Below are 24,390 nucleotides of genomic sequence, written 5' to 3' on the forward strand. Positions count from 1 at the left end.
TATCAAAATATATTCAATGTTAGATTTAATAAAACTAATTTAATATTTTAGATGTTACCAAATTTTTTTATAAACTTAATCAAACTTAATAAAGTTTGAATATAAAAAAAGTCAAACGATTTATAATATGTAACGGATGGAGTAATCAGTAACTCAACTGGTGCCGAAGGACAGAGTAGGACAATGCAGGAAATACTGAAATTATATATGGTTTTCCGGCTGTAGCATGCATGCAATAATCTCGCTGAAATTCCATGGTCAAACCGGACATATATACAGATTGCATGAAGACTGAAGAAAAGTCTACCCATGAAACGATCGATGTGCCCAACAACTTCAGCTGGTTTCTGGTAGAGACTAGCTTGTTGAGCTCGATCGATTCCCATGCATAGCTGAGCTTGCTCTGTTTGTTACTCTGTCTTTCTTGCAGTCTTGCACTGCTAGCAGCAGTGCAGCACTAATACAAGTGGACGACTGATCAACAGCAATAATCACTCTGTTATTATTTGGTGATATGCAATATAGAAAGTTAACTTTTTGCCGAATGCAGCTAGCATGCATGCATGCACATTGTCATATTGTTAATTCCAAACTCTCCTACAAAGTTGCAGCAAAGTATGCATATTATACATCCAGTTGAATCAATACATTGATTATTACTACCTCCATATTTTAATGTATGACACTGTTGACTTTTTTTCCAACGTTTGACCATTTGTCTTATTCAAAAAATTTATGTAATTATCATTTATTTTATTATGACTTGATTCGTCATCAAATGTTCTTTAAGCATGACATAAATATTTTCATATTTGCATAAAAATTTTAAATGAAACGAATAGTCAAACGTTGATCGAAAAGTCAACGGCGTCATGCATTAAAATATGAGTACTAGCTAGCGACATGGTAAGCAATCACGAGACTTGGTATTATGCTATGTAGTATATGCTTGGTTTAATTACTTAATTACATTCAGAGAGCACGTTTTTTTCCCTTTTTATAACTGAATCCAACAACCTCAAACTCTAAGCAACAAGAGCATATGCATGCATGCAGTCAACACATGAGCGTGAGAGGCGGTCTCTGTTCAAACTTTTCAAAAATTAAAACGAAGCAGAGGAAAACCAGCAGCTCGCTCGCTCGCTCGCTCACTTGACCCCCACCCACCTACCGTTTTCCCGCGCTTTGGCGCTTCCCGCCCTTTTCCCCTATATATATCGCTCGCCTCGGAGGGGACAAGTCGTACATCCAAAGCAAAGCAAAGCAAAGCAAAGCATCAAGCTCACACCTCGAGAGTACGAGCTCGAGCTTAGCCAAGCAATCAAGCTTACTTGCCTTCTTCTTCTTCTTCTTCCTTGAGTTGATTGATTGCTACTAGCTCAGACAGCAATGGAGGTCAAGGTATTGAGCAGCAAGCTCGTCAAGCCCGCCTACAATGGCGGTGTCGCCGCGGCCCCCGACGTGGAGTATATTCCTTTGTCGATCTTCGACAAGGTGACGTACAAGATGCAGATGGCGATCATCTACGCGTTCCCGCCGCCGGCGCCGTCGACGGCGGCCATCGAGAAGGGGCTCGCGGCGGTGCTCGCGCAGTACCGCGCGTTCGCGGGGCAGCTCGGGGAGTCGCCCGACGGCGAGGCGGCGGTGGTGCTGAACGACCGCGGCGCGCGGCTGGTGGAGGCGGCGGTGGACGCCGACCTCGTGGACATGGCGCCGGCGAAGCCCACGCCGGAGCTGCTCCGGCTGCACCCGGACCTGGAGGGGGAGCTCCAGGAGGTGGTGCTGCTCCAGCTGACGCGGTTCAGGTGCGGCTCCCTCGCCGTCGGGTTCACCTCCAACCACGTCGTCGCCGACGGCCACGCCACCAGCAACTTCCTCGTGGCGTGGGGGCGCGCCACCAGGGGGCTCCCCATGGGCGCCCCGCCCGTGCACCACCACGCCGCCCTCTTCAAGCCCCGCCCCTCGCCGCACGTCGAGCACGACCACCGCAACAGAGAGTACTACCTCCCCGCCGCCGGCGACGACAGCCACGGCCACGGCGACGGCGGCGCGGCGGACAACATCGTGATCCACAAGGCGCACTTCACCAAGGACTTCATCGCCGGCCTCCGCGCGGCGGCGTCGGAGGGGCGCGGCCGGCCGTTCAGCCGGTTCGAGACCATCCTCGCCCACCTATGGCGCACTATGACGCGCGCCCGCGGGCTCAGCCCCGACGAGGCCTCCACCATCCGCCTCTCCGTCGACGGCCGCCACCGCCTCGGCGCGCCGGCGGAGTACTTCGGCAACCTCGTCCTCTGGGCGTTCCCGCGCGCCACCGTCGGCGACCTCCTCACCCGGCCGCTCAAGCACGCCGCGCAGGTGATCCACGACGAGGTGGCGCGCGTCGACGGCGCCTACTTCCGCTCCTTCCTCGACTTCGCCCTCTCCGGCGCCGGCGGCGACAAGGAGGGGCTCGCGCCGAGCGCCGTGCTCAAGGACGTGCTGTGCCCGAACGCCGAGGTGGACAGCTGGCTCACCTTCCCGTTCTACGAGCTCGACTTCGGCACCGGCAGCCCGACCTACTTCATGCCGTCGTACTTTCCGACGGAGGGGATGCTGTTCCTGGTGCCGTCGTACCTCGGCGACGGCAGCGTCGACGCCTTCGTCCCCGTCTTCAACCACAACCTCGAGGCATTCAAGGAGTGCTGCTACTCCATGGAGTAAAATTCAAAATCAAAATCAAAATCAAATCATTTATTCGTTATTATTATTGATTATGGAGTAATAATAATAAGTTAAATTTTTATTATTATTCCATTGTCTTAAAAGCAAATTATGGATTAATGATATATATAGAAGAAGAGAGGGAAATTCAAGATTTAGGTAGTGAATTAACCATTTCTTTTCACCATTTTGTACGTATGCATGTGCATGGGTACGTACAAAAAGAAAGGAAAAGGTTACAGGCTGGGTACTTAGTACGTGCCAAATTGGTGCCAACGCGGGGGGTGGTTAGATGTCGAGGTTATCAATTTGGTGAGGGGTGGTTATTAGGTTGAAGCGCACGTTAATTAATCAAATTAATTATAAGGCGTTTGCTTGTTTGTTTACGAATTACGACAACGTATACAGTACGAGGAGTACTATATTTTCTTCTACTGTTTTTTTTTTCTGGCTTGGATTCATTTAGCTTGGATCAGGGGCGTTTCCATGTTTCACCAAGTTTTGGATGATATCTGTGTAACACACTGTATGTAAACCGGTCTAGTATAGTATTTGTTTAAGAGGTGAATGGAAATGTTGCTTGGAATTCGGCTATAAATACAAGAAATAATTTTGTTCTTGTTTTTTCTGTGTGTTGACGTGATCAATGCGGTGGTCAGTTCTGGTGACCAAATACCATACAACCGTCGCCGTCAACTAGTTCGGACAGACATGCCGCTGCACACCTAACACAAGCAAGCTGCATCCAAATCCGAACCATTCCTGTTGTCGACGTGCACCAGGCCACCAACCAAACCCCAGGATAATTATCCACCTGGATTGCTACTCCATCCATTCTTAAAATAGGAAATAGGAGTAACTGATGCGGTTGACTACCACCATCTCATCTTGACCATAAACTATTTTTCAAACGATTATTATATAAAGATAAATAAAAGCTATGAGATTATATTTATAACTGTACATATATATTTTTGATAATACAATATATTTTTAATATTTATAAATTTTCAGGGGAAGGCGGTCAAAGTTTAAACTCGAATGGTGCCCGTACTAAGAAATAATGTTGTGCTCCCCTGCATTATGGCCGCGGGGGATTCTGCATTAGCACACATCTAATCCTTCCATCTAGATTCAACGGCTGCGAATATTTTTTTTTCCGATACGCTGTGTGCATATATTCCCCGTTCTTCTACAACAAGAAGTAGAGTTTGTCGATCTCTCTCTCTACTAGTGATATGGAATATAATTATGGACCATTGTGAATGGCCGCGCGCGTGATAAGCACAAAGAAGAGGAGTCCTGCTATTCATACGATTAGAGCCATACATACTACATATATCACATTCGGCCACCAATCAGTACTCTCAGCATCTCTCCATGTGGGCCTAGATCGACATGCAACAATTCTGCACTAGTCGGACAAAGATCATACACGTTGGTCGTATGGGAGCAACTTGCTAGACCACCATGCTTCTCGCTCAGTGCATGTGGCGGTGTACCCGTCCTCCGCCGTTGCAACTAAAGCTCTGGGATGCTTCATGGTTTCTTCCACCAATGGCCATCGAAACGAAGCACTGCCACAACTACAGATGGTGACGAAATCGAACCGTTTGTTTGATGGATTTTTTTACCAAAATTTATAGAAAAAATGATAAATCATTGGTCATTAATTTCATATTCGAATATAATTTGCCGCTCAATTTTCCAAAATATATATGAAGGGTGTCTTTGACACGTGGGCCCAAGAAAATCAAATACAAGGCGGCGTTCAAATATATTCAATATTAGACTCGGTTTGTTGTATAATTTAAATAGAAAATAATGGTTCAAACAGATTTTAAATCCGATGTACGATTCAAAAGATTTGAGCTATGGAAAGAAAATAAATAAGCAAGTGCTATCGTTACTTGCTTTGGTACGTGAGCATGCAGTCATTATCTCTAATTTGGAGATTAAACACAGGAGGCCCACTGTCATTAGCAGGATGATTTAATCGGCAGTAGTTATCTCGTGCAAATAGGCTGTTTGCTGTCTTATCTAAGGAAATTCACGCGTGATTTGCCGTTGTATTCGGACGTGGTTGAGAGTCCCAGCCTGATCTATCCATCCCTACATCTGCCTATATAAAGCACCTTGACTCCCACTGCTCGGGGGACTGGCAGATGCATCCATGCAGAAGCGCTAAGGCGCTGCACATACACGCCACGCCGGCGCCGCCGACGCTATGCGCTGCGCAGAGACGCAGGCCCTGCGCCGGTGGCCGGCGGCACATGCACCCACAAATATTTTAGTAGGAGCTCAATTCTGATTAGGCAAAAGGAGATTAAAAACTTCTCGGTGACTTGCCGGCGGCTCGCAAGCAGGCGCGCCGTGCAGTGGAGATTAAACATTCCCCCGTCGAGCTGATGTCGCAGGCGGAGATGATCGTGCTAGGCGGTGAGTACGATGAATAATTTCCTCCAATCCTGTTGGTAAATCGGTCGTTCTAATGGATGATCGGAGTACCTCTTTTCTCCTCAACAATTAGAGTGCGATGAAAATCAAATCGTATCTGCTTTTTCTTGAAACATAAACTTGATATGTCTAATCTACGGATCGGACTATCCTCGTATTTTTTATAATCAAAACATATGTTTTTACGGTGCACATACCGGGGGCGAGCCCCAAATTATAAAACAAGGGAAGGAGATGGGAGAAAATCCCCGGCGCAGAGGCGGCTGGCAGAGGAGGAGACGTAAGCAGGCAACTCTGCTGTGTTCTCTGATCTGCTTATAGTTCCACAATCCCATATCCAACATCTACACAATTTACACGCCGTCACCGGGGCGCACACTGTACACGCCGCCGCCAAGCGCTGCGCCAAGATACAGGCCCTGAGCTGGTGATGGTGAATATTATAGCCACACAATATTTGGGAGGATTCGGGAGAAGGCAAAGTAATCGTCAAGGAGTCTGCTTCATCGTCGCTGGTGCAACTCCAAATTAATCATTCGCCTTCCATTGAGCCACGCTTCATCAACATAATTTCTCCGTCAAGCTATTTGTCATCGACAACATAACGGCGCCGTAGTGCTATGCAGATATTATGCATAGCTCGGCATTATCTTCTAGAGGGAGCAAATATACACCGTAGTGTTGTGCAGTTGCGCAGCCTGGACGGTAAAACAGTAAAGTGGAGTACTGATGAATATGTCGTGGATACGTTGTGAACTTGTAGCCATGGATATAAGTATCCCCTGCGGCGCATGCACACGCACACGTCATCTTTGTCAAGCGATTAACATGAGCTTCAAATAAATACAAGGCGAGCCTGACCCTCGTGAGGGTTGGACCGTCTAAATTATCAATATCAAATAGTGGATGTGGATATTTATTTATATAAACTTGGGATGAGTTTAAGTCTTATTGGCATCAGACCAACCAAGATTTATACACATTTATATTCATGCCAGATGAGTCACATATTGCCTTGTGCATGTCATGTACAGGAGCAATTCTTTCTCTCTCCAAATTCTACTAGATGGACGGGAGCAATTCTCACAATTTCTGAAGACAAGCATTATTCACTAAATAAAATAACGCTAGCCATGAGGGCGAGGCGTGCAAATTTAAAACACACGTCGACATCGTGGCCGAGTGTTGACGAGATGAAATGGCCGATTTATCAATATTTATGCTATGTCCGAGACCGACAAGGCCGGGCAACGTATTGGCTAAAGCTAACAAGGCTACAGCTATTCATTCATTTCATTTGTCTATGACCGACGAGGCTAGACGAAACCATGGCCGAGTGCCTACAAGGACAGGTCACTATACTATAAACACATTTAAAATGGACGGGAACCGGATACACCGTTGCTGGGCACCAACGAGGCAAAAGCAACCATAAAATCCATGTTTGATGAAGGCTAGGGTACATGACTGGGCACCGACGAGGCAAAAGTCACCCGCTTCACCAAATTCTCTCCGCACTCCGACGTGGTGGTGGTGTACTGTGACCGGGTTTTGGCGAAACAAAGCTACTTGTTCCACATTCACTATATTCACCGTTAAATCTGCACCAACCTCAACCTTCGGCGAGCAAACAACTTTGAAGACGACGATCATAAAGCGCAGCTTAATCGGAGGTATTCCATAGGCTCGTCCTGTAGATGTAATTAATCGATAGCCTCATTGCTAGGCATCGGAAATCAGCGGACTGCACGCAATCTCCAGTCAGCATACCTTTTTATTAAGCATTCCTCGCGAAGGCAAAAGGCGAACTTCTGCGGGAGCCCTCATGTATTTGTAAACATTTATGTTAATGAATCTTGATTAATAAAATACAGGGTTTCTCTATTTTCTGTGTATTTATTGTTTTGTTTTCATCCAACACCGTTACAAGGGGCTTTGCCAAAGAGAAGACCATTGAATACGAGGGAGAAAGCAAGCGGTGGGCCCACGCTGATTTATTTAGCTGAAAATGTGCTAATTAAACATAGTCCAGATGAATAGCTCTTATTTTTCTTTTCTGCCCCTGTCCACCACTCCATCAGGAAGTGTGTTGGACGGAAACGGCTAATTCACGGACTTTTGCACACATCGGACTCGTGCAAATGGTCATGTTCTTTTTATTTCTTTCATCACGTGTTTCCACTTCTTTTTTTTAAAAAAAAAGTTTATGCTCAAGAAGTAGTGTCCGGTTCATATCCATACTTGAGTTTAAGTTTTTTTAAGAATATTGTTTCTATATTAAAAACTAAACTTTTTAGGGTAGTGTCCGTCTCACGGAAGGATAGTTACATATGAACCGAGCTAAACATGTGTCGACTGTACCACGCGCACGCGCATACTCATCCATTAGACATTTAGACCCACTGGCACTGGCACTGGACTAGTGTCCGTGCGAGTGCAAGGCGCGCGCACACATGGCGTGAAGACCCTATTTTGGCTGATGTCAGAGGTGTCAAACCTCAAGCCACTGGGATCGGTGGTCCGGTCTCCGGTGCCTCTGATGCCTGGATTTCCCTTTCTTTCATCATCCAAAAATGATTGGATTCGGGTTAGGGCCTCACTGCAGGTCAACTCTGGGCCACGCACCTTGGGTTGCACTGGGCTACTGGGCTGGGCCATTTTTGCGTAAACAAACACAAAGGCCTAAGCCCATCTCCGGCTGATCCATCCCTGTACAGCTGTACTGTACCCAACCCAAAGGAGGTAATAATTAAGCTTAGGCCAAACAAATCAAAGTAAAGCTCTAACCAGACGAGGTAATTAATTAATTTGCTTAGGTGTGGCAAGCTGCCAGCACAAACGAAACTCCCAGGCTAGCCTTGTTCCAAAATACTCCTTCCATCTCAAAATATACAACGTGTTTGACTTTTTCTTAAAGTTTAACCATTTGTATTATTTTGAAATTTTATATAAATATTATTTTTTACATGTTCTATCATTGAATAAAATATAATCTTAGCTTATACTTTTACATATTTATATTAAAATTTTAAATAAGACGAATGGTCAAATGTTGTGAAAAAGTCAATTGCGTCATGTATTTTAGAGAAAGAAGGGAGTATAAAAACTTCCAAGATACAAACTTTATTCCGCAATTTAAGAGTATATTATAACAAGAGTTCTCTAACATTTGAAATTTATCTAAAATATAACACTTTCTTTTCTTCTTAACTAATCATAAACTTTTACCCTTTTCAACAAACATAACCTTCCTTCACTTAATTTCACCTAAATTCTTATTTTTTAAACCATGTTTATTAATTCTAAAACTTTTTATATTTTGGAAATATTAGTATATTACTCGTACTATTTTTGACATGTTAAATGCTTGGACCGATCGATCCATCCAACACCCTCGATCTAAATGAAGCAAGTTGCATTTCTTGGCGAGCATGATTCAGACAGGCATTCACACATTGGTTGCAGAGAACAGGTCATAGATTATAGGGGGATACTATACATGTGCTGTCGGAAATGTTCAGAGCTCATACAGATACATTGGACAAGTGGGTTAATTAGGGCAAGTACTATGGGCATCCAAGCACAATTTTCTAAATACCACATAAGCTAAAATAGTGAGGTGGAGGAGAGAAGAGATGAGAGAGATAAGTAGCCACCTCTCATGCAAGAGACAACCACTGCACAAAATTCAAGACAAAAGGAGAGAGGGGAAGATTAGATTGGGCAAACAAACATTGAGACTAGTGTATTAGAATTAGTATAAATGTGATATATTGTACATGTTACCTCTACATTTATTAGTTGATGATGTGGTCTAAGATTAGATGCAACATCCATCTCTTTTATAAAACTTGCCCTTCCTGCTCCTACTCATCATGCATGCATCGAGCAGTGCAATGCTTTTCTTAATTATCCAGTTTGCCCTTTTATTACTGGCCCGTCAGAACGTACGGGTTAATTAATCTTATGGTTAATTAATCCACCTACCTACCGAATGGGACTATACTACTCCAAAAGATGTGTGGTACTACTATCTTCAGCTTTGTACAAAACAATCGAATATAATCTCCCATAATCTCGCGGATTGGAACAAGTACTACCAAACTATATACAGACCTATCATGTGGATTAAAAGCTTTTAAACAATAAACGTTTACCGATAGTAGAAAAGTTATATCTGAGATGGACCGTCAGAAATTAATAGCTGACAGAAAAAAAAACAATAATAGCTCTAAAGTTTGCACTTTTGAGATCTATCGAGTATCGACTCGACGTGTTAACAACTTGAACAAAAGTTATTATCACCAAAGAAGCTTCAGGGTCGAGGTAGATAAAGACAATCAGCATAGCATGGCCTGCAGGCTCCTTGCCACGTGTACATCTTGTTGGCCATAGATTGAAATATAAAGGAGATAAGGAACAATATGATTGTATGCGCACAAAGGTTAGCTCAGTACGTGTCGGTAATCGTAAACAGCTAACTAACGCAAAAAAAGCATCTAGGAACAGCTCGATCGAATATACTGTCAACGTATTCGATTACAGCAAATGCACTAATCCCTGCAGGAATAGCCTCTCCTAATCTCATAATAGTATAATACTAATACCTAATCAGATCAAGGGAAAAAATAACTTGTTCAAGGGAACACAAAGTCTAAGCTTAATTTATCTCGTCGATCGGTACTATTCCAACAACTTTTGTCGAGTATTAATGTACTACTTGTTGTAAAACAAAAACAAATTGGGCGTTGATTTTTAGTTAATCCAAATGAATATAGAGATGCGCAATTAACTACTCCCTCCATTCCAAATTGATCTACATATTCCATAAGTACACTAAAACCAAGAAAAGTTAATAATTTTCTCATGTTATATTTACTCTAGCAACAAACTCAATGCATGCACCATCCCCAATATTTCCTAGCCAATAGCAAATCAAGATATTGCATGTGGGTTATAAATACTTGTGTGCATGGATGCATGCATCAATGTCCATTTACTCCAATACACAAATAACGAATAGACTCTAATAAATGAACACAAATATGTAGATCATTTAGGAATAACCTTAAAAAAAACTATATGTAGATCAATTTAGAATGGAGGGAGTGCTACCATAGTCGTCATCTAGAAATGGATATACTGCATTGATTTCTTTTAATTAGTTGATCCAAATGAATAGAGATGCAATTAACTGCCGCATTCTTCATCTAGAAATGGATATATTGCACAAGAGAAGATTAAGTAAATTAAGGCACAGCAAACTCATCAACGACCAATTATACTGCAGTTGCAGAGATAAGAGCACGCGTTGACTAATGTGTGGTATATATCGAACCACAACATGCCAAAGATGGTAAAATCCACATTACATTCAGCTACAACTATATCAAACATGTGTTAGAAGTCTAATTAAATTTATCCTCGGTCGTGGGTAATTAATGCTACTCAGATGTCCCGCTCAAAAAATATGATTGGTAGACCTACTATATATATATACGGATGCTAAGCCATAGAAATATGAATAAATCAACAAAAATAACAATTTTTTTGGTACATTTCTGTATTATTCGTTAGTTAAAATCAATACCGGAAAAAACCAACAAATTTTGAGTTATACGTGTATATATTATTTTTTTAGTTTACATGATAAGATGTTATTAAAATCAATTCTAAAATTAAGTTTCAAGATTTAAATTTTACCTGAGGCTGATAAGCGAACAAATTATGCTGACAAAATTTTCAAATTGTGAGTATATACCTAGTTATAATAATTTGATTCATACCTATACTTATCAACAAAACAACTCAAATTTAACTTTATTTCACAATCCATGATTACATACCTAACTAATTATATGTATGGATGCTATATACCTAGAATCAAAATCTAACAAAAACAAGTTCAAATTCAGTTCAAACTTGCTTTAAACTAGTTAGTAAAGTAGTTAATGTTAATACCTAAGTAATTGAAAAAGCTTCATACTCATTTGAATTGGGTATATACTCAATTTCAACAATGGTGCCCGGGCATCATGGAGCACCAAACAAATTTAATATATATATATATATATATATATATATATATATATATATATATATATATATATATATATATATATATATATATATATATATGGAGTATGCAATTTCAGATTTTCTCACTGAGATGTCCAGAACATGGCATGCCGGCGAGAGCGGATCGAAATGAAGTTGGTGGCGCAGCAAATCAAAGCAAATTAGCTCCCTTTTAAACGCTGAAAAGTTTGGCTCTTTCTCCCGGTGTCGGCTTCATCCTCTCTCATACCTGTGTCGTCCTCCACAGAGTCAGAGACGGCGATTTATGATGCAAGTGGCGACAATGTTGGGCATTTGGTTATGTTTTGTTTCTATCTAGGTACTGTTAGTAACTGTACTCCAAAAGATCTTGCAATGTTGACAATACTTACTAGTATAAACCAAGGAAAAATGGAATAGAAGAAAATAGATAGAGTAAAGATACTATTATAGGACCACATATATTCATTTTCGCTAGATATGAGAGGAGGGGCTCTTATATCAAAATTTATTAAGAGGGAGATGAATCTCGAACCGGATTAGCGAGTCTATTATCTTATGGTGCTAGCCGCGGAAGACCCTGAGCATTTCTCGACCATAGATATTCCTAATCCCTAAATACAACGACTTTTAATATATCGCTTCCAAATAATTTTTTAGCCGACAACCTCCAAGAAATTTGGAGGTATATTGATCACATATACTCAACATCTTGCATGTTTAGGAGGTTAATAAAATCAATTTAGCTACACAGAAATAGCCATGCTCTAAGATTAACTTGCAGTAAGGGCCTAACCATCATCGGTCCCTGTCATTTACTTATGTTTGTTATAAGCCGTAATGGTTTATTAGTGACAATAATAAATAATTTTTTAGGTAAAATATTTACATGCATATATGTCTTTAGAGATTTAAGACAATGCTTAAAAGGACTACGTTGAAAAAGAAAATTCAAAATTAATTTTAAAATGCAAATTTTAATTAGCAACTGCTTAATCATAAACCATAAGACCGCCTTTACGCACGCAGGGACGATAGCGGCGGTGCGGAACGACGAGATCTGACCTGACCTCGTCGTCCTGCCGACGCCTGGCCGGTTTCGATCGATCGATCTGCAGAGATTCACCAAACATTCTTGGTGTTGTGTGGACTCGCTGCACAAAGTAGGTATACTAAAAAGTACTTGTAAAAAATTTTCCCCTTCAGAAGCCACCCGAACCTTCCGGCCCTACGCAGTTTTGTAGTTAGCTTGCTGATCAATCAGCTCAATTCTAGCTATAGAGCCCCTTTAATTGATTGTTGTTGTTGGCTGGGCTATCCTCTCGTTTTATAACCACGATTTCTAAACTATATACAAACAGTGATTCAATTTCATATAAAATGGTTCGGTATAAAAATATATATTTTTAATAAACACGAAACAAATATAATACGTTTAAACTCATAATAGTTGATAATTGATTTGTTACTCCCTCCGTATCAAAATATAAGTATTTTTAGAATAGTGACAAATCAAACATTTTAACTTTAATAGTAAAAAAATAAAAAAAGGTCAACCATATAAAATTGATATTATTAGATTTATCAATAAACAAACTATCATAATATTAACTCTTTTTATTTTTTAGATAATGGAAATGTATTACATCTCTGGCTTCTGTCACAAGACACACAGCCATAAGTTTAATAGTAATAAAAAGGTAAGATAAAATTAAATCAAAATGAGACACACAGCCATAATATTAACTCTTTTTATTGAAAACATCTTACTTTGTTTATAGATATTGTTGTTTAAAATAGTATCTCGGAGATCGTGTTAAAGTCCAAATATATTTATATTTTGAAATGGAGGGAGTATGTGCTACTGTGTTGTCTTATTTTGCGGTGCCGTGATCAGCTCTCACCAGCCACGGCACGATCCAACGGGGCCTAAGCTTAGCCACTCATCAAGATCATCAGATAGACGTACGTAGTGATCAAGTGATCATTACGCTGACTAACTAGCTAAGCCATAGCTTTGCAGTGCTCTCATCCACAACATGTGAAGACATATAACCAAGACATGTGTCACGGCACACAATGCCACCACGTACGTATGCTCGATCCATCCATCGTCGACCGCCGTCTCACGTAGCTGAGTAGTGAAGCACAGGTAAACCTCCTCATCCGATGGATCCTTTTGTTGCGTTGTTGTCAACATTGCCATCGATCGATCGAGATAGATAGATGGATGTATACTAAAACGCTTTAGCCTGAAGCGTACATACTACAGAGCCAATGTGAAAAACAATTTTTTCAGACGGGTCAAAAGTGATTTTCGTGTGCGGACCGATCTCTAGTCCGTCTGTCCGAGAAGGTCTACGAAAATCCAACCTTTCCATGCGGTGGCGCACACCGCCAACTTTGGTCCACAACTTTCACAGCGACAAAGCGATCGAGACAAAATTAACCTCGCCGTGCAGTGCACCACCGGTGCGTGCTAGCCCTCATCAGATGAGGCCGTAATCGATCTGATCCACCACTGCCAAAAGAGGTTAGAATTAACTGACCTGATCAGATGAGCTTATCATTTCCCGCACGGTTCAGATCTGCTGCTAGCTAGCATGTTACGTAAATACGTACAAAAACGACCTTATCATCTCGTTTCGCATGTTTCCGCACCGTAGTACTGCACTTGGGTTATAACTTCTCGACCTTCAACACTTAAAGGTAGATAATTACTGACAATAGTAGGGTGTGTCACTAGTTGGCTACTTGGCTGTGCAATTTTTCCCCCTCTTTAATTTAAAAGCGTCAATGAGACTACGAGAGTTAGTTGATCGATGACCTATGAATGTGAAACCAATTCAATTATTATTCCTCCTCATGATTTAATTACAAACAGATCCAGACTATGCCGTCGTGGACTTCCTCCACCGTCGCTGATCGATATATGCAGCTTCAATTCAATTCATTTTAATTTTTCTAGTGATCTTACATGGAAAAATGGCTAGCAAATAACTCTCACCTACTCCCTGGCTGCGAGCTGCTTATTTATACCGAGCGATCACTTGCTCATGAGGGGCACGAGGCAGTGTGTGCAGCAGCATCAAACGCCTCACCTGCACGAGCAAACGAACAAAAAAAAACGTTGCTGGAAATAATGGAGGTGAAGGTGTTGAGCTCTAGGCTGGTCAGGCCGTCGTACCCGGCGTCGGCGGCGGCGCCGGAGGAGGAGTTCGTGCCGTCGTCGATGTTCGACAAGGTGACGTACGACATGCAGATGGCCATCATCTACGCGTTCCGGCCGCCGGGGCCCTCCGTGGCCGACATCGAGAAGGGGCTCGCCGCGGTGCTCGGCGTCTACCGCCTCTTCGCCGGACAGGTGGTCCGCGGCGGCGGCGGCGAGCTGCGGGGCGTCGTGCTGAATGACCATGGGGCCAGGCTGGTCGAGGCCTGCGTGGATGGTAGCCTCGCCGACATCGCACCGGCGAAGCCGTCGCCGGTGGTGCTGCGGCTGCATCCCAGCCTCGAGGGGGAGATCGAGGAGGTCGTGCAGGTGCAGCTCACGCGGTTCGCGTGCGGCTCGCTGGCCGTCGGGTTCACGGCGAACCACGCCGTCGCGGATGGGCACGCCACCAGCGACTTCCTCGTCGCGTGGGGCCGCGCCGCGCGTGGGCTCGCCGTGGCCGCCACGGCGGCGGCGCCGCCGCACCACCACCCGGGGATGTTCCGGCCACGCGACCCGCCGCTCGTCGAGTTCGAGCACCGCGGCGTGGAATACTACCGCCCGCCGCCGCCGGCGGCCGGTGTCGACGGCGATGTCGGCGGCGACCACAAGCAGCAGCACGGGCACGGCGGCGAGGAGGCGAGCCACGGGATCGTGATCCACAAGGCGCACTTCACCAAGGACTTCATCGCGAGGCTCCGCGCGGCGGCGTCGGAGGGGCGCGGCCGGCCGTTCAGCCGGTTCGAGACCATCCTCGCCCACGTGTGGCGCACCATGACGCGGGCGCGGGGGCTCGGCAACCCGCTCCAGAGCTCCACCATCCGCATCTCCGTCGACGGCCGGCAGCGGCTGTCGGCGCCGGCGGGGTACTTCGGCAACCTCGTCCTCTGGGCGTTCCCGCGCGCCACCGTGGGGGACCTCCTCGGGCGGCCGCTGAAGCACGCGGCGCAGGTGATCCACGACGCCGTCGCCCGCGCCGACGCCGCCTACTTCCGGTCGTTCGTCGACTTCGCGAGCTCCGGCGCCGTCGAGGGCGAGGGGCTCGCCCCGACCGCCGTGCTCAAGGACGTGCTGTGCCCCGACCTGGAGGTGGACAGCTGGCTCACCTTCCCGTTCTACGAGCTCGACTTCGGCGGCGGCTGCCCGACCTACTTCATGCCGTCCTACTTCCCGACGGAGGGGATGCTGTTCCTGGTGCCGTCGTACCTCGGCGACGGCAGCGTCGACGCCTTCGTCCCCGTCTTCGACCACAACCTCGAGGCATTCAAGCAGAGCTGCTACTCCATAGAGTAGCTCTACCTTAGCTCTCGCTCGAGTTTTATCCTAAATCTCTATATTGCATTTTGTGTTGCATGCGACGGTTGCGTGCATGGCGAACACCGACCGACCGACCGAACCGTATTTCCGCGTGTTTATGCACACCGATCGATCTTAGCTGATAGTTCGATTATTATTATTATTATTATAATACAGTATATTAATTATTCCGGTATGTGTAGCCGTGTGCATTTGTGCGTTGCTAGAGAGATCGACTTTTACTTTGCCGGAGTTGTAAGTTATGTAGGGTTGCTTTTTAATCCGTGAGCAGCTAGCAAAAAAAAAGAAGGTGTCTTTATGTACTTTGTGTGCTGTACATGCATGTTCGATGTCTCCTAATGGTCTTTCTGTTGCAGGATGTATACATAAACCTTTATCTAATTGTCTATATGTCAAGCTTTGAAATGTTGCTACCTTTTTGTACGTTTGGTAGAGATCGATGGTATAGGTCAGATCCTAGACGATTCTTTGTGTTGCAGATGTCCAACACGATTGACTTTTAACTTTAGCTTGAGAGCATTCTCCTCTTGTTGTTTCTTGTGGTTTTTTCTTCCATGAGATGGGGCCGATCATTTGAATTCTGTGCTAGATACAGTTTGGTTTGTTAGAAAGTGGTCGAAAAATATTTGTAGGTAGGGTGTGTTCTTTGTTTTTTATCCTAGATGGTCCTTTTTGGATCCTTCTTGCAGTGGAATCTGGATCATGTGCGTAGGTATAGAGGTTTTCTATGATGAATCATATGGATGCCCACTTACATAGATAAAGAATAAAAATATGGTATTCAAAACGGAAACGGAGGTAGTATTGTATTATTTTCTTCAAAATGCTTTTCGATTTGATGACATGGCGCGTTTTGGTTCTATGTCGATCGGTTTCCCTAAAGCCTGGATCAAACCCAACTATGATCCGTACTAGTGACATATTTGTAAGAATGTTTAGTATGTACTATGTAGTATCCTATTGTGTAAGGACAAGTGACTGCGACGCGGGGAGAGGGGATTACGCGGGTACGGTCTTGGGTAGACAGAATAAGGAAAGATAGCGAAAATTGTACTCTTTGTTTTGTGTTATAAGATATACATTTTATTACTTTTTTCTAAGTCAATTTTTTTAAAGTTTAATCAAGTTTATAGAAAAACACATCTAAATATTAAAATAATACAATATAATATCATAATATATTTAATATTAGAATGAAACTAATTTGGTGTTGTAAATGTTTCTATTTTTTATAGATTTAATCAAACTTAAAAAAGTTTAACTAAGAAAAAATTAAAACGTTTTATAATATAAAACAAAAGGTTACATGTCTATAACCCGGTTTAAGGTTTGAAAAGTAAAAGGTAGACAACTCAAGCTCTTGATGAGATTTTATGAGTAGTCAAGGTGCCTTATATAGCTACCAACCAGCACAAGAAGAATTGAGTAGATGTCATGTTGAGAATTGCTCTAGTTTATCAGGTGTAGTATTTGTCCCTACATTTGACAACTTTATGCGTGCAGGCCCATGAATACATGATAGTCCACTTTACGACAATCCAGAAACACCCTGATCAACAACTCTACTTATGTTCCTCTACTTGTTTATGTACTAGTACAATCCACACAACACACCACCAACTTTTTGTTTGTTCACAAGTCGTCCAATTTTGTCCGATTCATCACTTTCATGCATTTTACAAATAAGTTCATCAGTCAAAAAATACCCAACAATATTAATACGTACTTTGTGTAATGTAGGGATCAATACTCTACTTAATTAGCAGTTCTAGGAAACCTGTCCAAGTATGTACTAGTCTAGCTAGAAAGATATACAACGATCGATCGATGCAATACGACAATTATTAGCCGGTCTGTTTTCAAACCCCCAAAAAAAAAGACAGAGAGGAAGACAATAAGCCGGTCACTGTAGAGAGAGATGCGCATCAAGTTGCATATTGAGTATATACCAGACAAAGTGTGCATACATATGTGGTGGAGCTAGCTAGCCCTTTTTATTGGGATAGCCGGCCGATCGATCGCGATAAAATTCTAGTAACAATTCTGTAGTAAAATATTACTTCGATTTAAGATTTAACGTATCGTACAATGGATCTGTTTGGAGAAGCTTAAAATTCTGAGAAACAGCTGGCGAAAAGCTAGCTGGTGAGAATCTGGAGAAGTTCGGAAAACCAACTTCTGACTTATAACTCATGTTCTAAATTCTACAACTACAAAATCTTAGAATCTTGGTAAGAATCTGGACTGTTTCAAGTAGTTTTTAGCAGCCGGAGATACTATAAGAAATTGTTGTTATCAGAAGCCTCCCCAAACAGACCCAATGAATTAAGCACAACGTCCCAGTGATACTCTCGACAGGCTTCGTCGTTGGTACGTAGTAGGGTGATCAAACACGTGAAGTGTGAGTATGACAAGTTGATGACAAACGCAGGTCTCGGCGCTAGCTGTGCCGGTGAAAGAGCGGCCACGAGAGGACGACGACGACGTGCAGGTCGATCGATCGATCGCGGCGGCGGCTGCGACGTTGCGACGGGACGAAGGCAGAGGGGGGTACGCACGTCGGAGTCAGCCGGTCAGGCACGTCACGCACGCATACGGCGGCGAGTGTATGGTCGATCTCTCGTTTCATCTCTCTGAGAGTAGGTGAAGCAATGGAGACTGCACACAAAAGCAAACGTATGTACATTTTTTGAACTGTTTTCTTCTTCTTCTTTCCCCTAGATTTGCACTTTAGTTTGGTTTTCTCTGGCCTTTTCGATCGATTGATATGTAACTCCTGTTGGGTTGTCTATTTATTGACTGAATTTTCGGGCTCGATCGATCTCCTCGTACTTTTGGATTAAGGTGTAACTACTCTCGGATCATCTTTTCAACGAAAATTGTGACTTGTGAGGTATGATGTATGTATGACCGCAGAGTTTCGAGAGAAAAATGAACACCAGTATTGCTCTAGCAGCTCGTAAAGCTTATAAGTACCCTTAGCAAAATTTAATTTCCAAACTTAATTTTGAGTTAATGTACGTGTTTTTGCACAGCTTTTCTATTTTCAAGACTTAACTAGCTCTTAAATCACTAGTACTCCGGTAGAAATAAAAAAGTTATGGCATGACATTATTTTTTATTGCTTTACTTTTTGCACAATGTTGCCTCGTCGCATGTAGTATGTTGTGATCTTATGTCACGAACAAGATCGGGGATAGGTCGGAAAGAAGTGTTTTCTCGCCTATGAACTCAAACAGCAAACGCAACTTTTGAGGATTACTTTTGTATTAAAAAATGTCTTGTTCTGCCACAGGGATTTGACCGGCTTTTATAGCCTACGGTCTTACATGTGATGTTACATTTCTACCATCATGGGTTTTAGTGGACTTCCTATAATGCCCTTGCCATGTCAGCAACCCTAGGGGTATTACAGTACATTCTCAGGGTCATTATAGTCTTTTGGCTCCAGCTGGCAAGAGTGGTTGAGAAGTGGCCCCCACAGAATCTTCCATTCGACTTGATCTTGACTCGAATAGGTTTTTCCTTCGAGTTCTCTTAGCCAAATGTCTTCTATGCTTGAGGGTTCGCACATCCTTCATCAACTTACCGATCGCCCAGGTTCACCTGCCATGTACTTAGAATTTATCTCCAAGCAAGATGAGTTATATATAAGTGATAAGAAGCCAGTCGAGAGTATTTTCCAACTCGTGAGTGTTTTCCTACTCGAGAGTGTTTTCCTTGTTTTACACTTAGTATCTTTCCATAAACTATCTTAGGTGTTTTGACCGGATAGGAGGAAGGGCGTTGTCCCCCCGTTACAACATAGGATTAATTTCAAGGTCTTACAAATTCGTGAACTTTATTTTTTTTTACGCACAAAAGAATTACACGTCATTTGTGGAATTGACATTAAAATGTTGCATGACATATATACGTGCACTATCGATCATCCCAGCTAGTGATGATAGCCTTTTTAATTTTGCAAGGATGCAACTCGAATAACGGTTCTATTTGTGTTGTTTTCACATTATTTTAGTGGCAGTATTACAATAACGATTTAAATCAGTGGTAAATTTGCAATTGCTCTATTTATAAATGATTTATCTCAGGGCGAAATTAAATTATATCCAATAATATAGAGTCTACCTACTCCCCGTGGTGCATTTGAGTGTACCACGCGAATGTCAAATGAAGACTTGGCACGTAGTAGTTAGCATGAACCTATCGTCATAATCACTTCGATCAGTTAATTATTTGTTTGATCCGCAAGCTCTAGCATCCGACGTCTTGTGTGATTGCTCGGTCTACGCGTACGAAGAAACTGTCTTGTGTGTGAGATAAGACCAAATTAATTAGTGCAAACTGCAGTTTCTTCTCGGGTAATCAATTAACTGACTGACTTCTTGTTTTTGCATTAGTCAACTGTGTTTGGTCAGATATTAATCATATATACTCGATCGAGTGCTGCGGTCGATCGAATGGAGCTTTTCACGACGTGCAGTCTCACTAATTCATGTGTCTGCTGTTATTATTAATTAACAGGAGTTCATGTCAAATTGGCACTTTAATTTTCCAAAGAACAGATAAACTGAAGTTAGTATGAAAACGAAAAAAGAAAACTAATCTCGCTGGGCCTCCGTTTTGGACAGGTAGTGCACGTGTAGGCCTTTCTAAGCCCATGGATGTAATACTGACTGTTAGGGCCAAAGCCCAAAGGTTATCTTCCACACAAATCCACATTTGAAATTTAGAGCGGTTTCGCTGACTTAGGTGGCATTAGAATTAAAAACATATATGTGGGGCCCATTCCTCATTCACACAAATTGCACCGGCATTACGGTTTAAGGACATGAATCAAATTCGGTCACTAGTTAAGGGTGTCAAAGTGGACTTATTACTTAGCACATTGTACTGTTCGGGCCAAAGCCCAAAAAGGTTATCTTCCACACACACAAATCCACATTTGAAATTTAGAATCTTTCCATACAAGTAATACAACTGCTAAACTATATATCACCTCATCAATCTCAATGCCCTAACAAAATGTTTCCACATAACTTTACACCGTGCGTAAAGTGTGTTGACATCAAAGTACTAATTAAAACCATGCAAATACTGTATGTTCTGAAAAGAAATTATGCAGGCTACACAATTATACATCCATAGGCTAAGTTCCTAAAAGAAAGGCCGCATATATCCGGCTGAATGTAGAGGCTGGATAAAAAATACCCTTCTCTAAAAAAATATCGTGGACATGTGTTAGGATTAGGTAATCCATTATCCATGTTATTATACACTGTACTGAGTACTACTATCAAACTACTTCCAAAAGGATATACAGTATTCTCCAACAAGTCAAATGAACCTGGCCGGGATCATGGAATTACATGTCCATGTTCAATGAACCGCATGTCCCAACCGTTCAGCTTACCATTCCAGTTGTGTTTATCATGTGTATCCATCTCCTTCTCTTAAGAAGGTCTACTCATTTTATATATTTTTTAGATTTTCTTGAACAGACAGTCTTGATAATGTAATGCCATTTGTTGATCGGATGTACCGACACTGCACATTGCCATATATAGTTTGTTTAAAACTGAATGAACCATGCCGAGAACATGGCAATTCACTAATTTTTGACGAACCGATCGAATGGCGGAGTCGTTGTAGGACGAAACTGAGAGGCTGAGATTTCCGCCGTGGGCCGAATATTCTGGGCCAGTACTGTTGGTGAAGCCCACTTTGATTGATGTATGTTTTCTTGGGCTGCATTCAATGGCCCATCAGAGTGCTAATTTGCCATGTACAAAAACCATAATTAAGCCCATAAGCACTGATATTTCCATTTTAAAAAAGCCTCATCGGTTGCTCACATATTTTAATAAGCCATTTTGCCTTATTAGAGAATAAAAACTAATTTATATGTGTTCTTAACGATTTAAAAGTTAATGTTAAAAAAACTACGTTAAAAATATCTTAAAAATTAACTTTAAAATTAAGTTTGAAAATTTAAATTTTTGTTTCTTTTTTTGTTTTGGCTTAGTAGGCAACCGATGGGCTCTTAATTGTCGCGAAGAAAAAAAAAAAGAGAAGACTGGATTAACAATGCCTAACACCTGATCGAAAAGAGGAGGAGAAAAAAAAATGAAAAACACGTCACACTTCCAGCTGAATGCCTGAATCACGTTTTGATTAATCTGAACCGAAGTGGCCAATGCAATGTTGTGTTGTTTCGCCGTCGATCACTAGTTCACAACGTGGTGGAACGCCTCACTCTTTGCCACCAAACAGTTAAGCGTCGTCTGCGTTAAAGGCTTAAAATACAGGGTGATTTGTGCACCTTATTTATGTTTTCCTCTCTTTTTTGATCTTCAGAGACATGTTTTCCTTTTCTTTGTAGTCAAAGTGTGCAGGGCTCACACAACATACCAAGAGATACTAATTCACTCAGGGCCGTCCCATGAATTTTGGGGGCCCTGTGCAAAAATCTTATCTAAATACTAAACATAAGCTATAAAATGGAATAACAAAAAAAACTTAGGATGCTTGAATTGCAGCACGAAGAGAGAAAAAAACTCTCTCATTTTACGCGCACATATTTCCCGCAATGCTATAGACGGTGCGTTTTTATAAAAATAAATTTTAAAAAGTTGCTTTAAAAATAATATTAATCCATTTTCAAGTTTGAAATTATTATTACTCAATTAAACATACACTAATGGCTGACGTATCTTGTCAATTTCTCTTTTCCCATCCTCTCAAACGCACACCCTTATACTCTATGATATATTTTGTAGCAATATAAACTAGAGTGGAACAAAAATTGTATATGTGCATAATCTTCAATTGAAAAGCATAATTCTTTTAGTGCTTCCTGAAATAAAATTTTCAATGATTTGCAGAAGACATTGGTTGAAACTTGAAAGTTGAAATGCTATATAAACCTATGCACATATAGATAAAGATGTCAAAAATATTATTTAATTTAGTATGCATACTAGATAAATCATAAACCTTGTGTGCAAAATAAAAAATTAGTGCACATACAACTGCATGCGGTTTCGTCATGGAGGGCAAAGGCGTTTGCTTGCTGCCTTGCCGATTTGATGCTTGCTACTTTGCTGCGGCACAACACACAACGGCAGACGCACAGACGTCGAGCGACAAGCATGTCAGATTGGGGGCCCTGCGCGATCGTGCTGGTCGCACCCCCCTCGGGACGGCCCTGAATTCACTAAATGCAGACAATTTGAAAAAAAATCATAAAAATTGGCCATATGCCACCGAATTCTGTCGGTGCCTACTGCCAAGGATCATCAACGTGAAGCGTCTGCCAAATCGCTAACGTGCCCAACGTGAATTGATCAGTTATAAGAAACTACTGTAAAAGTGAAGCAAAAGTAAGACTAATTTGTTGAAGATATCACTTTACTCTTTTTCCTACTATCTTTTTCGCACTTGAGCTAGCGTTCAGTTTTTTTTTCTTTTCTCATCAGGGAATTCTGTCGTGTGAAGCTATTACACTTGGCACACTGGTAGAGAAACCATCTTTCGTCGGTCGGCCGATTTCCACAATAGTCCCGGATGCAATAAAAACCGGGGCTAAAGATGATCTTTAGTCCCGGTTCAAAAGGGTAACGGGCATATTTGATCTTTAGTCCCGGTTTGTGTTACCAACCGGGACTAAAGATCATCTTTAGTCCCGGTTCGAATGCTGTCAGGACCTGTCAGGCCCCCCCGGGACCTTTAGTCTCGGTTGGTAGCACCAACCGGGACTAAAGATCTTAACTTTAGTCCCGGTTGGTAATACCAACTGGGACTAAAGATCCCGGTGTCCCGGTTGGTAATACCAACCGGGACTAAAGATTCCGGTGATCTTTAGCCCCGGTTGGTGCTACCAACCGGGACTAAAGATCTTAACTTTAGTCCCGGTTGGTAATACCAACCGGGGCTAAAGATCCCGGTGATCTTTAGCCCCGGTTGGTGCTACCAACCGGGACTAAAGTCCCACCCCTATATATATGTCTTCTTCCTCCTCCAGCTGCCCGAGCAAGCTTCAAAATTTCTTCAAAAAAGAGGGGAGGTCATGCCAAAATTTCTATTGAATTTATTTTGGTGATTACATACAAATCGGAGGTGCCTAAAAGGTTTGCAACTTCATCCTCCAATGTTTTTTTTTTGTCATACTACATTTGCACCTATGTTTTGCACACTTTTTTTGTCTCCAAAATTTAGTTGTAAGTTGATGAGAGAGAAAATGTGTGTGGGGAAGAAAGAATATATAGAAATTTAGTTCATTTGCTAAACAAGGTTTTATAAAATAGTTGAGAAGGAAAACTCTAGTGAAAGTTAATATTAAATAATAGAAAACAAACTAAAATAAAAATTAAAAGAAGTAAAACACATTAAAATTAGTTTAAAACTTTACAAATAGTTTTTAAGAATTATTTGGTGTGATATTTTATGATTTTTGTATGAATAAAGATATCTTATAATTATTGTATGACTGTCATTATTGTAAGAATAATTATTTGTGTGCGGTTTTTTTGACTCATGTAGATGGATCGGCAATGGATGTACGCTGACCGGCGGTCCAAAGAGTTTATTGACGGCGTGCACTATTTTTTGAGAGTGGCCGAAGCTAACAGGCAAAGGGGTTTTATTTG

The 24,390-nt window shown here is 42.2% G+C and overlaps 2 protein-coding genes across 2 annotated transcripts; both read left to right on the top strand.

Moving 5' to 3' along the window:
* Positions 1 to 1,238: 1,238 nt before the first annotated feature.
* On the top strand, positions 1,239 to 3,320 carry LOC4347747 (putrescine hydroxycinnamoyltransferase 3-like). The gene has a single exon (NM_001403936.1). It carries the CDS (start codon positions 1,390 to 1,392, stop codon positions 2,701 to 2,703), a length of 1,314 nt encoding a protein of 437 aa, NP_001390865.1. The 5' UTR covers positions 1,239 to 1,389; the 3' UTR covers positions 2,704 to 3,320.
* Positions 3,321 to 14,277: 10,957 nt separating this feature from the next.
* Positions 14,278 to 16,135, top strand: LOC4347748 (putrescine hydroxycinnamoyltransferase-like). Its single transcript, NM_001422931.1, has one exon. It carries the CDS (start codon positions 14,360 to 14,362, stop codon positions 15,716 to 15,718), a length of 1,359 nt encoding a protein of 452 aa, NP_001409860.1. The 5' UTR covers positions 14,278 to 14,359; the 3' UTR covers positions 15,719 to 16,135.
* Positions 16,136 to 24,390: the final 8,255 nt, after the last annotated feature.

Source organism: Oryza sativa, chromosome 9 (assembly GCF_034140825.1).
Source record: "Oryza sativa Japonica Group chromosome 9, ASM3414082v1".
Taxonomy (NCBI): Eukaryota; Viridiplantae; Streptophyta; class Magnoliopsida; order Poales; family Poaceae; genus Oryza; species Oryza sativa.